Here is a 15169-nt window from a genome sequence, read left to right on the forward strand (position 1 = left end):
TTCCGGCCATTTATTTTATGACAGTATGGACCCTTTGTCAAGACCTGAGCAACAAGGGATTGAACCAGGTCCAAACACAGGAGATCTCAATGCACTCTAGTCACAGTATGTTTTGGCCACCATCAAGAAAACTGGATTTTATGTTAATTGGTCGTACCAGCACAATCATAGTAATCATGGTGTCCTACAAGCTTGAAGAAGTAGATAATTTATGACGCAGGGAGAAATTCTACACGGGATTTTAAGAATGAAAACAAACTTCCAAAATGTTGGCATTAATAAGAATGTAATCCATCGTATGTTGATCATCTTTATCTCACGAGGTGCACAAATGATGACATGGTGTAAATGATGAGGTCACGTTAACGTATCATGTATGTACAGTGTGTACTAACGTTGGAAGTCATTTTTATTTCCTGGGAAGTTGATGGTTTTGATCACACGGACTCAATAGGAAGTCATTTTCACTCTTTGCCAACATATATAAAGTTTTGATCACTGCACCCTTCACCTCCTGGTTCCGCAGACAGTATATGATGGGATTCATTAACGGAGTTACTACACAGTAGAAGATGGAGATGACCTTATCCATGGAAAACCTAATATGGGAGGTGGGCCGAATGTACATGAATATAACAGTACCATAAAAAATAGACACCACGGCCAGGTGGGAAGCACAAGTGCTGAATGCTTTCCTCTGACCATTAGTGGATGGGATTTTTAGTACTGCAAAAATAATGAGAATGTATGAAACCATGATTAGGAAAAAGCAGCCCAAAATAACACTCCAAGACATGACCATAAAAGCAAACTCTCCTGCTGATGTATCCTCACACGAGACCTTTAGGAGAGGGGCGTAATCACAGAAGAAATGGTCTATAAAATTGGGAAAGCAGAATTTCAAAGTGGAAATCCACAAAGCCGGAGGGGAAGCAGCCAAGAGGCCTCCGACCCAAGCTCCAAGAGCCAAACTAATGCTGGTTCTACTAGTCATCATCGTGGCGTAATGAAGGGGCCTGCATATGGCTAGATATCGGTCATAGGCCATCACTGCAAGAAGACAGTTCTCGGCTGCTCCAAAACCAAACAGAAAGTAGAACTGAGCCAGGCAGGATGGGGAGGAAATCGTTTTTTGTTGAGTCAGTAAGGTATCGAGCATTTTTGGAACAGTCACTGTGGTGTAGAGCACCTCCAGCATGGAGAAGTTGGCTAGGAGCAAGTACATGGGTTTATGTAAACGCTTGTCCACTGCCACCAATGTAACGATGAGGAGATGGGCTCCAATAGTGAGGATGTACATACCCGTGAAGAGCGAGAACAACACAAGCTCAAGCTCCCGTAAGGTTTCAAACCCAACGATGATGAAGGAAGAGGCAATACTGCGGTTCCCATTGTCTGATTTTGGCATTCTACCTAGAACACAATAGTCATACTGTCAGAGAAGATCGACAAGTGTCAAAGAATTACATGAGCAAAACAGATCGAGAGGTAAAAAAAAGTATTGCACCCACTATGAGGAACGGACATTGTGTCCAAGCTCAAAAAGAGTGTAAGAGTGTGTGATCGGGTAACCTCAGAAATGTGACACCCACACATATATATGTATACTATGCAGTTCTACCTCCTAATCACAATCCAGAAGACATTTCAGATTCATAATTGGTGGGGAGTCCTAGATTACTAATTCGACCACACAGATGTCTATCCAACAGATGTCCCACTTCAGAAAAAAAAAATCTTTTGCTGTGTTCTGTTGGGATGTAATTTTTTTTTCATCAAAGCTGAAAACCTTGTGAAACTTATCTCAGGATATCTTAAAAAAAAAACAAGAAGAAAGGTATAGAGGGAAGGATATGTCTCTAGATCAAAACACATGTTTGTAGTTGCTTGAAGCCCCAGTCTATGCCAAACATCTTTAGGAGACTCCAATTTCAGATAATATGATTTGCGGTGCTCAACTGCCCATTCGGTTTCTTTTATTCATGGATAGCAGGCATATGGAAGAGTAGAATCCCAAAAGCGTTTCGCATTTGAATATGCTTTTTCAAGGCCTTGAGAAAACGTGTTCATACGCAAAGTGTCCGTAGGTTGATTTTGAGCTATAATACTTCCATGTACAGGTGCATCTCACAAAATTAGAATATTATCAAAAAGGTAATTTAGTTCAGTTCTTCAATACAAAAACTGAAACTCATTATATAGAGTCATTACAAACAGAATGACCTATTTCAAGTGTTTATTTATGTTAATGTTGATGATTTAGAGGAGGACAATTTTATATTACAGGAGGATCTATGTAAACTAGAAGCTTGGGCTGATAAATGGCAAATGAGCTTTAATGGGGATAAATGTAAGGTAATACACTTGGGCAGAGGAAATAAAATGTATAATTATATGCTTAATTGTAAAACACTGGGCAAAACTGTAACTGAAAAAGACCTGGGTGTATTGGTGGACGACAAGCTCGCGTTTGGTGGCCAGTGTCAGGCAGCTGCTGCAAAGGCAAATAAAATAATGGGATGCATTAAAAGAGGCATAGATGCTCATGAGGAGAACATAATTTTACCTCTATACAAGTCACTAGTGCGACCACACTTAGAATACTGTGTACAGTTCTGGTCTCCGGTGTATAAGAAAGACATAGCTGAACTAGAGCGGGTGCAGAGAAGAGCCACCAAGGTTATTAGAGGACTGGGGGGTCTGCAATACCAAGACAGGTTATTACACTTGGGGTTATTTACTGTGGAAAAAAGAAGGCTTAGGGGCGATCTTACTACTATGTACAAGTATATAAGGGGACAGTACAAAGACCTTTCTACTGATCTTTTTACTCTGAGGCCTGAGACGGGGACAAGGGGGCATCTTCTACGCCTGGAGGAAAGAAGGTTTAATCATAATCACAGACGCGGATTCTTTACTGTAAGAGCAGTGAGACTATGGAGCTCTCTGCTGCATGATTCTGTAATGAGTGATTCACTGTTCAAATTTAAGAAGGGCATGGATGCCTTTCTTGAAAAGTATAATATTACAGGTTATATATACTAGATTCCTTGATAGGGCGTTGATCCAGGGAACTAGTCTGCTTGTCGTATGGAGTCGGGAAGGAATTTTTTTCCCCAATGTGGAGCTTAGTGTTTGCCACATGTTTTTTTTTTGCCTTCCTCTGGATCAACAAGTTAGGCTATGGGTTGAACTAGATGGACTTAGCCTTCCTTCAACCTTAAAAACTATGTTACTATGATTATGGCTTACAGCCAATGAAAACACAAAAGTCATTATTTCAGTAATTTAAAATAATTAACAAAAAACACCCGCAAAGGCTTTCTAAGTGTTTAAAAGGGTCCCTTAGTCTGTTTCAGTAGGCTCCACAATCATGGGGAAGACTGCTGACTTGACAGATGTCCAGAAGGCAGTCATTGACACACTCCACAAGGTCCCCGAGTCTGGAGGAAGAGTGGAGAGGCCACAATCCAAGCTGCTGAAGGTCTAGTGTGAAGTTTCCACAATCAGTGATGGTTTGGGGGCCATGTCATCTGCTGGTGGAGGTCCACTGTGTTTTATCAAGACCAAAGTCAGCGCAGCCGTCTACCAGGACATTTTACAGCACTTCATGCTTCCCTCTGCCGACAAGCTTTTTGGAGATGGAAATTTCATTCTCCAGCCGGACTTGGCCCCTGTCTACACTGCCAAAAGTACCAATACCTGGTTTACACACAACAGTATCACTGTGCTTGATTGGCAGCAAACTCGCCTGACCTTAACCCCATAGAGAATCTATTATAGAGAAATGATGGGGAATTGTCAAGAGGAAGATGAGAGACACCAGACCCAACAATGCAGACGAGCTGAAGGCTGCTATCAAAGCCACCTGGGCTTCCATAACCCCTCAGCAGAGCCACAGGCTGATCCCTCCATGCCACATTGCCGCATTGATGCAGTAATTGATGCAAAAGGAGCCCCGACCAAGTACTGAGGCATTTACTGAACAGACATTTCAGTAGGACAACATTTCGGATTTTAAAATCATTTTTCAAGCTGTTATAAAGTATTCTAATTTACTGAGATAATGACTTTTGTGCTTTCATTGGCTGTAAGCCATAATCATCAACATTAACAGAAATAAACACGTGAAATAGATCACTCTGTGTGTAATGATTCTATATAATAGATCCCTCTGTGTGTAATGACTCTATATAATAGATCCCTCTGTGTAATGACTCTATATAATAGATCCCTCTGTGTGTAATGACTCTATATAATAGATCCCTCTGTGTGTAATGACTCTATATAATAGATCCCTCTGTGTGTAATGACTCTATATAACAGATCACTCTGTGTGTAATGACTCTATATAATAGATCCCTCTGTGTGTAATGACTCTATATAATAGATCCCTCTGTGTGTAATGACTCTATATAATAGATCCCTCTGTGTGTAATGACTCTATATAATAGATCACTCTGTGTGTAATGACTCTATATAATAGATCCCTCTGTGTGTAATGACTCTATATAATAGATCCCTCTGTGTGTAATGACTCTATATAATAGATCCCTCTGTGTGTAATGACTCTATATAATAGATCCCTCTGTGTGTAATGACTCTATATAATAGATCACTCTGTGTGTAATGACTCTATATAATAGATCCCTCTGTGTGTAATGACTCTATATAATAGATTCCTCTGTGTGTAATGATTCTATATAATAGATCCCTCTGTGTGTAATGACTCCATATAATATATCAGTTTCACTTTTTGTATTGAAGAACTGAAATAAATTAACTTTCTAATGATATTCTAATTTTGTGAGATGCACCTGTATCTGCTATTCATGAGTAAAAGAAACTGAATGGACATTTAGGGAGTGCCGTGGATTATATTCTCTGAAATCGGACCATTCTATGGTTCTGCTTTGTATCACTGGCAGTTCATGAGCCAGCCACAAGTAAGGATCAATACCCAGACCATTAATGGGGTGTTTCCCTCAATGTGATTGCTGCCTGTGGATAGCGCTGGTGAATTTTCTTTTTCTTTACTACTCGTTTCTTTAGAAGGTTTTTGTTATAAAGTGACGTGCGGCTCTGCATTTATTATGGTGGCATTTTACTCTGATCATTCGCAACAGAGGAAAGGTTCTCGGTGATCACACTCAGCAGGGCGTCTGATACTTCTGCATGTGACGTCTGTCGTTATTGCATTGTTCCATAGCTTGAACCTTAGAGACGTTATGTGATATTAAATACATTTACCAAGTTCTGCGTGGCAATTCTGAGAATATGTAGAAGTCCGAAAACATTTGGAGAATTTTTAAAGATGAAAACAAAATGCAAATTGTTGCCTGTTCTAAAATGCAGGACCGTACACCCGGACCATAAACCGAATATAATCCCAATAATCCCGACAATGCCGATGAAGATGGAAAAAGAGAAGTGAAACGTAAAATAGCAAAATATTTTGGGACACCGTCATTAGTAATAAAATAGGAAGCAGCTCCCTGCTGTATCCAATATTGGGGGCTGGCGTCATCCCGGCAGGAGGAGACAAATATGGGGGGGTTTCTTTGTATGTGGTGACTCCTTGATTCATTGTGGGGTTTGGTCTAATGAGTTGTTCACACCTATTTATTATTCATTGATGTCTTTGGACTTTTTTTGATCCAACTACTTTTCATTGCAGCTTAAATTTATATATTAGTTAATACCTTTCATAATTGATTCTGGATTTGTCTAATAAATTGTTTACACTGATTTATTAACTATATTAATCATTCACTAATTCAGAATAGTTTTTTATCGTGGCTTTATCTTGTGAACATAGATATGTTCTTGCATAATCTTTAGTGACAATTTTATGACTGCACATACTTTTTTTATTTTTCAGGTGTTTTCCCTGGTTTTAAACTTATATATAATTATGAATAAAGATACATATATTTCTTATATTACCTTATTATTATTTTCTCTTTGTAGGATTTCTTTCTATGTCTGATCTCTAGAGCCATTCCATTGATTGCTGCATATTTTTCTATCTTAGATTTTTTAGCACCTTTTCAGCTGACTACTAATTAGTATGCTGTATATAATATTGAGTTCCTTTAGTTCTGAGTTCGTTTAATTTATTCTAGAGGTTGTTTAGTTTAGATATCCCATTTCCTACACACTATTAGAGAATTTTGAGATAAAGTCCACGGCCCCACTATCAGTATTTGGTCAGTATTTTTCTCAGCAGTGGGAGCCAAAACCAGGTGAGGAACAATCAGAGAAAAGGTAGAATAGAAACAAGTCACCAATTCTGCATTTATCATCCACTCCTGGTTTTGGCCTCCACTCCTGAGAAAAAATACTGATCGAATACTGACCAAATACTGATAGTGGGGCCATGGCCAAAGGGTTGTTCTCAAGTTTAAGGCCTCATTCACACGTCAGTATTTTTGCATCAGGGTTTGTATGGCAAAACAGAGAAAAACTATAACTGAAAGATTGACGCCTGTTCTGTGTTTTGGAGACACTCCTGGCTTTGACATACAAATACTGATGAAATACTGACATGTGAATGAGTCCTAAAGGTTATCCCCCATCCATGGGACAGGTGATAACTTTTTGATCACTGTGGGTCCGAAAGCCGTGGCCTTCGCTGATACTGAGAACCAGTGTTTTGAAGAACGTCAACTGAATGGAGCGAAGGTCGAACATGTGCTCTACTGCCCCATTCAATCCTAATGGGAGTGTCGGAGTTTGCCGACTGCAGTGCTCAACTGATCTTCCGCGCTCCTATTAGAATGAATGGAGAGGCAGCGTGCATGATTGACCTACGCTGCATTCAGCCGGAGCTCTTCAAAGCCCTGGTTCTCGGGATCAGTGGGGGCCACAGCAGTCGGACCCCCAGCGATCAAAAAGTTATCTCCTACACCGTGGATCGGAGGTAACTTTCAAACTCCAGAACACCCCTTTAAAAGAAGGGGGGGGACATCTGTTCAGGATCCTCATTTCTTGCCCAGAGTGTAGAGCCGCTACATAGAGTCCCCCCTTTTCTAGAGAATCTCTCCCGTCCTGCAATACAGACCTCCATGGCTCTGTGAAATGTTCTGTTTCTCCTTTGATGGCATTGCAGTAAAACTCAGAGCGTACCTGCGATTTATTCACTTTAACCACATGGAAGCGAAGAAAGGGAGACGAGACTAAATCACTCTGTAAAATAAATTAACATGGGGGGAGGGGGTGACCACGAAAACACGGAGGATGAATGTATTGTGGTACCGGTAATACAATGTAATCACAATCTAGGCGCCAATAGACCAAAGGATCCTCCAGTCCATGTGATAATGAGGATATATTACGGTAAGAATCTTCAGGTCCAGAAATGGACAACCCCACCGGGTCACCTTCTGTCGAGGTTTACCAGCCTTCTGATCGTAGTGTGCACAATTGCAGATTGTTAACCCGACACGGACATGTACTGTTATAGAGCCAGGAGGTAAAACTTCAAAGCTGGAATCACGGCTGCTGCACGATACAGACCTGTACGATGCATGAAATCATGTCCAGCCCGAGCCTCTAATGAAGACACAATGCAGGTATTTATGGGCTCCAGACACCACGTTATATCTGGGGACAATGTCCCAAAAGATCCCGCTGAAAATCTGAATCTTACAATTTTTTAACCAGCACAGGACCAGAGAAGAAGAAGGACTAGCAATGTCTACTGTCACTTTTCCTATTTCAGACACACAAGGGTTCATTTTATACAAAAACAATTGTTCTACAAAAAGGTCGTAGGCTGCTTGACAGCTAGAACAACGGATCTCACAAGAACAAAGGATGGGGCATTCCTTTTTTTGCCAAATATGTGTTGACCATTCTGCCTTCTTCTGAGCTGAGATGTTGGGGCTCTGCTAATTTTGAAAGCTTTTACCCCTTTACGACATGCGCTGTACATATACGGCACTGCGAGAAGCGCGTTCCTGCAAACCGCCGTACATGTAAAGCGCTGCTATTTCCAGTCATCACGTGGTAAAAGAGTTAATTATGGCTGCTGTCTCTGACAACAGACCACCCCTTACACGTCGCCCCGGGGAGCTGTACCGATCGCTGTGATTGACTGATAAATTCGGACCAGAAAATCACAGCGATGAGACAAAGTTTGAAAAAAAAATCAACTTAACACGCTGTGATTGGTGCCATCAGACAGCATCAATCACAGCAGTCACAGTGGATGGGGCGATCGCAACGTCGCCTCAGCTGATTAACCCCTTTGACGCTGATTGGCTGAACAATAATTACTGACCAATGGGCGCCAAAAGGGTGGATCTAAAATAGTGATCACCTCTCTGCACGTCATACTTTCCTCAGAGTTGGAATGTAGAGCTTTTCTTATAGATAACCTGAGAAAAAGAATTTGCAATAGTGGCCAATGCGATGTCTCCTGCAATCGGTCTTTTGTGAATCCTCCTTGTCTTCTGTGCTGTGTGACCGATCTGTGATCACAGCAGCAGTTTCCAAATCCCTGTTCCAGCTCCCCCCTACTCTCCCAATTGTATTTTTGGCGCACTTTTTTTTGCACCTTTTCCCTGTGCGCGGCGTCCTGCGCTGTGCCTTCGTGCTCTTCCCGTGGCTTCAGCGCTTTTCAGTATCGCTGCTGATCAGAGTCTGCGCCAAGGGACTTTTTTTTTAGCTCTACGTAGGATGTCCAATTTTCTTTTAGAAAAAAAATATAATAGTAGTTTGTACAGAGCAGCTTGACAGGCAGGGAGGTTGAATATTAGGGGAGCGTACGTCGCAGTGTTAGTGACGTCTATTTTTCTTTTGCAAAAAAAAAAGTTAGTGCCGAGTAACTTTATAGGTAGCGCATTAGTGTAGTGAACAACAGTGTAATTTTTTTAAACACACTTACTTCGACTGATTTTTCTTTTTATTTTCTTCTAAGTGTTTCTACAAAATTTTTCCCTTTTTACTTTTTTCTCTCTCTTTTTATAATAAATAGTACCCCTTACACAAGATCCACGCAAAACACGTGTAAAAGCACCACTTACACACACACATCCCCAGTGTTTTGAAGCATGAAATAAAAACAGCTCATTCAATAAGACGACGCTATTCAGCAGAGGAGGCGTACGCTTTCCTTGCCTCCGACACGGATTCAGCCAGTGAGGAAGATTCCACAATCCTCTATTGTGGGATCAATACCATGTTCTCGTTAACCAAAGTGTGGTCCCACAAAGTAAAAGGCTCATCTTTGTACATCAATTATGTGAATATGAACAACTTGGCCGTGTTAGTACAATAATGGTGTTCATGATGAGCTACAAGCTTGTAGAATTACTGCTTCAGTTGTGGACGACAAGGTCCATCCTAAAACGTATCTGTAGAACTTCTGGCCACTTATTTTATTACAGTATGGACCCTTTGTCCAAGACCCGAGCAACAAGGGATTGAACTAGGTCCAAACACAGGAGATCTCAATGCACTCCAGTCATAGTATGCTTTGGCCACCATTAAGAAAACCTGATTTTATGTGAATATGGACACCTTGGCCATACCAGCACAATCATGGTAATTATGTTGAGCTACAAAGCTTGTAGAATTACTGCTTTAGTTGTGGATGACAAGGTCCATCCTCAAAAGTATCTGTAGTGACGCACCCCTGGGCCTGTGTCGCGCTGCGTTGCGCACGCGGGAGCTTACCCGGAGCCGGATCTCTTGAGGGTTGTAGTCTCGTGGCGGTGATCCGGTCCGTGCCCAGGGAGTCAGACTAAGTGGCGCTGCTTCAGCGGTAGATGATGGACGACTACGCCACCCGTTGAATGCAGCTATGGAGCTGCCGCTGCAGGGCAGACCGCTGAGGCCGGTGGAAGGATGGTGCAGCGTGGATGGTATAACCCCCAACGGGAGGGGTATGGCCTCAGGGCAGCCGACGTGGATGATGGGGGTAGCAGGAACCACTCAGAGACGGTACGGTGTAGTTCAGGGTCTTTACTGGTGACAACGATAGACCCTCCCGGAGTACTGGCTAGCGATTGGGGCCTGGTCAGTCCTTGAGCAGATGGGATCTCCCCTGGCCAGGCGGAGTTGTAGGCCTCCCAAACTAACTGTACTCTTCTGGCTACCTTGCTAGAGGCGGGTATAAGTAGCCCACGTCCCTGAGTGTACCGTGTGGTGCTCACCCGTATGGCCGGTGACTCGGGGCCTTCTAGTAGCTTCCGCTCCACGATGGCGGTGCTGGTCCCATGCGTGTGACCGTGCCTTCGGGTTTCTTAGCCAGAGGACCTGAAATCCCCTGCCTGACGGATTCTGCTGCTGGGTAGGAGTTAGTCCCCACAGCCTCGGACTCCGGGTCCGGTAAGAAATCTTCTCAGTCAGGGCGAGCTCTGCAGCTGCCAGCCCCTGACTCCTTGTAACACTGCTCCCACAGAGCTCCTGTTGTTTCTTCCCATAGCTGCTTCTCTTCTCTGTCTCTACTTCTGGCATGGCCCAGGAGCTGGGCCCAGCCGGAGCCACAGCTCCCTGTCAGCCCTCCTGGCTGAACTCTCCCTCTGAACTCTCTAACCCTGCCTCAGCCCCAGGTTTATATAGGGGAAGTTCTTCCCCTCCCAGGACTGGGCAGGAGGTGTGGCATGCATAGGATTCCTGACCAAGAGACCTCCCACCTGCTCTCAGACATAACATTGCTGTTACTGTGGAAACCAGACCCCTGGGGTGCCACAGTAGCACTTCCGGACGTTTTGTCTTCGACCGAATGGACCCTTTGTTTAAAACCCAAGTTACAAAATACTACACCAGGATCAAACACAGGAGACTTCAATGCACTCCAATCACAGAAGGTATTGGCCACTATCAAAAAACTAATGCCGGATTTCATATTTTATCTGCCCCCCATTACAGGTAATTTTTCTATAGCCGAACTGTAAAGCTAATTTTTCAGTACTGTCATAGTATTAATTGAGGATCTTGGAAAACACACAGTATATTCCAGGTATTAAAAATTATCCTAGTTGTTGAAAATTCTTAAAAAATGTTCCTCCTTTTTTTGGGATAATCAATATCTTTGGGGTTTCCATATCAAACTGTAACTGTTCCCCATCTTCGACGACCAAGTGTTTTTACTATTCATACGATCACTCGCTTTTGAAATGCTTTTTTCAGGATGTTCTTCACCTCTTTGTTCCTCAGACAATATATCATAGAGTTCATTAGTAGGGTCACCAAACAGTAGAATATTGATACCACTCCTGACCACTTATTTTATGACAATATCGACTCTTCATCCAAGACCCGAGTGACAAGAGATTAAACCAGGTCCAAACACAGGAGATCTCACTGCCCTCCAGTCACAGTATGTTTTGGCCAACATTAAGAAAACCTGATTTTATGTGACTATGGACACCTTGGAAGTACCAGCACAATCATGGTAATCATGGTGAGCTACAAACCTGTAGAATTACTGCTTCAGTTGTGGATGACAAAGGCCATCCTCTGACTGTGGGGACCCCCAACCAAACCCAGACGCTCAGCCACCCTACCGCCCCCCTTTCCTTGACAATACAATAATGTAACTCATACAACTGGATGGGTGAGGATCGGTCACAGCTTTATTAACTCTTTATACTCATTCCATTAGAAAGGCATTTTATTTCTAAAATAATTCAGCTTGTTGCAGCATGCCCTGTATCTCCACACCGGCAAGTTGGCCAACAAGTGTAACTCTCCAACATGTCCTTTCTATTTCCAGGCCATGGAGGATCCTTCATACTCGTATGCAGGACTCTGACCCCCATCCACCACTCTTAACGCTTGTTCCACTCCGTCCTGGACTCCTGACAGGAATATGTCCAGTCCAATATCGGTTAAGTGAACACCATCGGGCCGTATGAGGCCTGCTTTATCTCCTTCCAGTTGTCGGTGTCATATTACTACACCACCTCTTTCTTTAACAAATTTTGCCATCCGAATATTTATTACCCGCCTTGTCCGTTCAATGGCCGCGATGTCTCGCGCACCTCGCCACACCGCTCTCGGCACAATCTCTGACCATACTATAGTTAGTTTTGTGAAAAATTCTCTGAAGCGCTCAGTGTCTAGCTTCATTATTGCCATTAGTTATGCGCTCTTGTAATGACCGAGGTCGTTTCCCCCGGCGTGTATAATATGACAGGACCTCTTGACTCTCTCCCTATCTCGATCACCTCCATTAGTACCTGTGGCCATTGCAGACCTCTAATACCTCTCCAGTTGAAATATGTGTTATGAAACCCTAAATTCCTCCCGCCAGGCCGGACTGTCGCCCTTTTTTCTCCCCAGTATATGTACGAGTGGCCTATCACCCACACTGTTGGCTTAGCGTCACTGTAAAAGAAACAAACCACGTTAGGATAACAAGTCCGGTCTTATGTATCTCGCCAAACACGTGGATCGCCATCTCCCTATCCTCTGAACTTCCATCTCTGACAGTCCTGCTTTAGCTGCTTCCGTGGCTGCGCCTATGTGGAAAGAGTGTGTCCCGTAATCTTTGGGGTGGTTCCCTGCCGATGTTAAGCATTTATTAAATATAGATTGGAACTGGTATCTTGATAATAGCGTTCCATCAATGTGTGATAGGAAGAAATTACTTTATGGTCTGATGGCTGTATATGTTTTTACTATGGTTACCGGATACAGTGTACCGTTTGTGGGTTGTAGAAGCATCCAAGTGCCCCTGCCAGCTGGGTCCTTTTCGATTTGCGTATGCGTAGGCGTATTGCATTATTGGCTATGACTACGTCCTGGTGTAATAAGCCACAGCTGGTGATAATTTTGGATTGAGGGATTCGCTTATGCGTAGCGCCCCGAAGAAGGCAGTAGACCGTGTTGCTTCAAATTGTGAGTGGCATGCTAATGGTGTTAGGGATATGATTTGTGAAAGCAGTTTTAGTGACACGGGACGTCTCCTGACTTGGCTGAGCCCTTTTCCACCCTTTTAAGGCTTGTCTGATGATGAATTTCTTTGTTACATCTGTCCAATTCAGTAGTTGGAAGTGAAACGCTACTCCGGTCAGCCACCGCTGCGCCGACGCCCCAGATATGCCCCTCATCATTAGCTGGTGGAGAAATTCTATGGTGACTTCTAACCTGGCTTGTTCACATTGGTCAACCCGTCTGCCTACCACTAGTTGTGTCCACTCTTCCCATGCCTTACCGTATGCTTGCCACGTAGACGGGGCGACTGACGCTCTGATAAATGGCATCAGCTGTTCGCTACTATATCCCATAGGGAGGGTGGGCAACTGTTGCCCGATGGGTGAGCGTTGGGGAGGAGCTCTCTGAAAACCTACCAATTGAATTGTGATAAAGCGTTAGACCCCTCAGCATCGTGGCTAGCGCGGACCCATACATTGTGTTTTAGGCACAGGAATGCTAGCCGGCGTAGTAGGCCTAGCACTGGGAGAGACGATGATGCCATCTTATTAATGCAGTGCGCTAGGCTGGCGTTTTTTGTTATGAAGCGTATATTTTTGTTCGCCAGGTGCGTGCCCCATATTTCAGACTGGCATCACCCGGCTCGCAAAAGCGAGGAGGCCTAGTAACACTTGCATCTGCTGTAGTGTTACTTTCCATACTGCGCAAAATCCCTCGATCAGGTGTAGTGTTTTTTGTATTTTTTCCATAAGGAGGCGGAACAACCTTGCTGTGATGTCGATTTCGATGCCTAAGAACGACAGCTTTGTTGTGGGGCCTATGGTTTTTGTTGAGCATAATGGGACTCCGAACAGTCGTGAGATGTTTGTGAATTAGTTAAGTAATGATTGGCATTGCTTTGAGTCTTTGGGTCCGACGAATAGGAAGTCATCTAGGTAATGTGTGACGGACCTATTGCCGGTTTCGTACCTCAGCACCCATTCCAGGAAGGAACTGAATAGTTCGAAGTAATAAAAAGATATTGAACAACCCATTGGGAGGCAAGTGTCGTAGAAGTATTCATTGTCCACTTGGCATCCCAGCAGGTGGTAGCAATCTGGGTATAACGGTAGTAGGCGAAAGGTGGATTCTATGTCGGATTTAGCGAGCAGTGCTCCGGGCCCTGCATTGCGTACTAACATTACTGCTTTGTCGAACGACGCGTAGGAGACTGAGGCGTCTTCAGACGAAATACCGTCATTCACAGACTCAGACTCTCCTTTTGGGTAAGATAAATGATGGATAAGCCAGAATGAACCTGTCTCTCTTTTGGGAATTATTCCCAAATGGGAAACTCTTAGGTTGCTGAATGGTGGTGTTGGGAAAAGGCCCGCTATTCTGCCTAGAGCTATTTATTTTTGTATTTTTTGGGGTGCTCTCTTACTGATTTAAGGTTATTTGCAAAGGTAGGCGATTTATTAAGTTTGAAAGGGATGAAAAAAACGTACGTGAAACCAAAACGTAACTGCCCCGCCGCGTCTTTCTTAGGATATTGGTCTAGCCAGGGGCCCATCGTGTTTACGCTCACCGAGGTCCTTGGATTCTGACTGTGGGAGTTTAATTGATAATTTGCTTGCGGGATGAGAACATCTTGCAGCGGGATGGGCTCCCCCGCAGGCTGAGCATTCATGTTTGTATCTACATAAGGCGTAAAAACGACAGTGTCCCTCATTGTACTGCCAGCAGGCCCCTGGTCTATTTACGACCACTGAACTCTTCATCGTAGCACCACCATGCTGAACCGCCGTGGGCTTTGTACGAGTTATACACCGTATCCTGGTATATGAATAGTTCCGAGCAGCGTTCCGGATGCTTTTGGCTCATAATGCAACCCAGCACAGAAAACGCCTGTAACCAGTTACTCATTGTCTTTGCGACCTTTTGTCTGTTTCTGTCGAATGGTCTGTTGGCTACCCTTTTTTCTTTGTCTATAGTATGTTGGTCCGTGGATACTAGTGTCCAAATGTTGATGTAGTTATTATTTCATATTTTAATTCTGGTTTCCTCATCTATGTGTGAACCCAATGGGCTAATCCCGCAAAAGAATGCGTCCTTGTGTATGTTGTCTAAAGGTCGAGTTGTTTTTGTAGAATTAAGTATTGCGCCTAGTGGCGCGGATAGTTGCTCGACTAGGGCCTTAAGGGTAGCTATTAAGTTGGTGTTATTATTTCCCATTTCAGTTATACTTATATTGCACTCACCAATTCCTGCGGCTGGAGGGACTCCGATGTGTGGAGGAACT

At 43.5% G+C, this 15169-nt stretch overlaps 1 protein-coding gene across 1 annotated transcript; it reads right to left on the bottom strand.

The window, feature by feature from the left end:
* Positions 1 to 409: 409 nt before the first annotated feature.
* On the bottom strand, positions 410 to 1408 carry LOC141155606 (olfactory receptor 6F1-like). Its single transcript, XM_073642473.1, has one exon. It carries the CDS (start codon positions 1406 to 1408, stop codon positions 410 to 412), a length of 999 nt encoding a protein of 332 aa, XP_073498574.1.
* Between the last annotated feature and the right edge of the window lie 13761 nt (positions 1409 to 15169).

This window comes from Phyllobates terribilis, unplaced genomic scaffold, assembly GCF_046119375.1.
Source record: "Phyllobates terribilis strain yellow unplaced genomic scaffold, ASM4611937v1 Scaffold_7__3_contigs__length_470593459, whole genome shotgun sequence".
Classification (NCBI taxonomy): Eukaryota; Metazoa; Chordata; class Amphibia; order Anura; family Dendrobatidae; genus Phyllobates; species Phyllobates terribilis.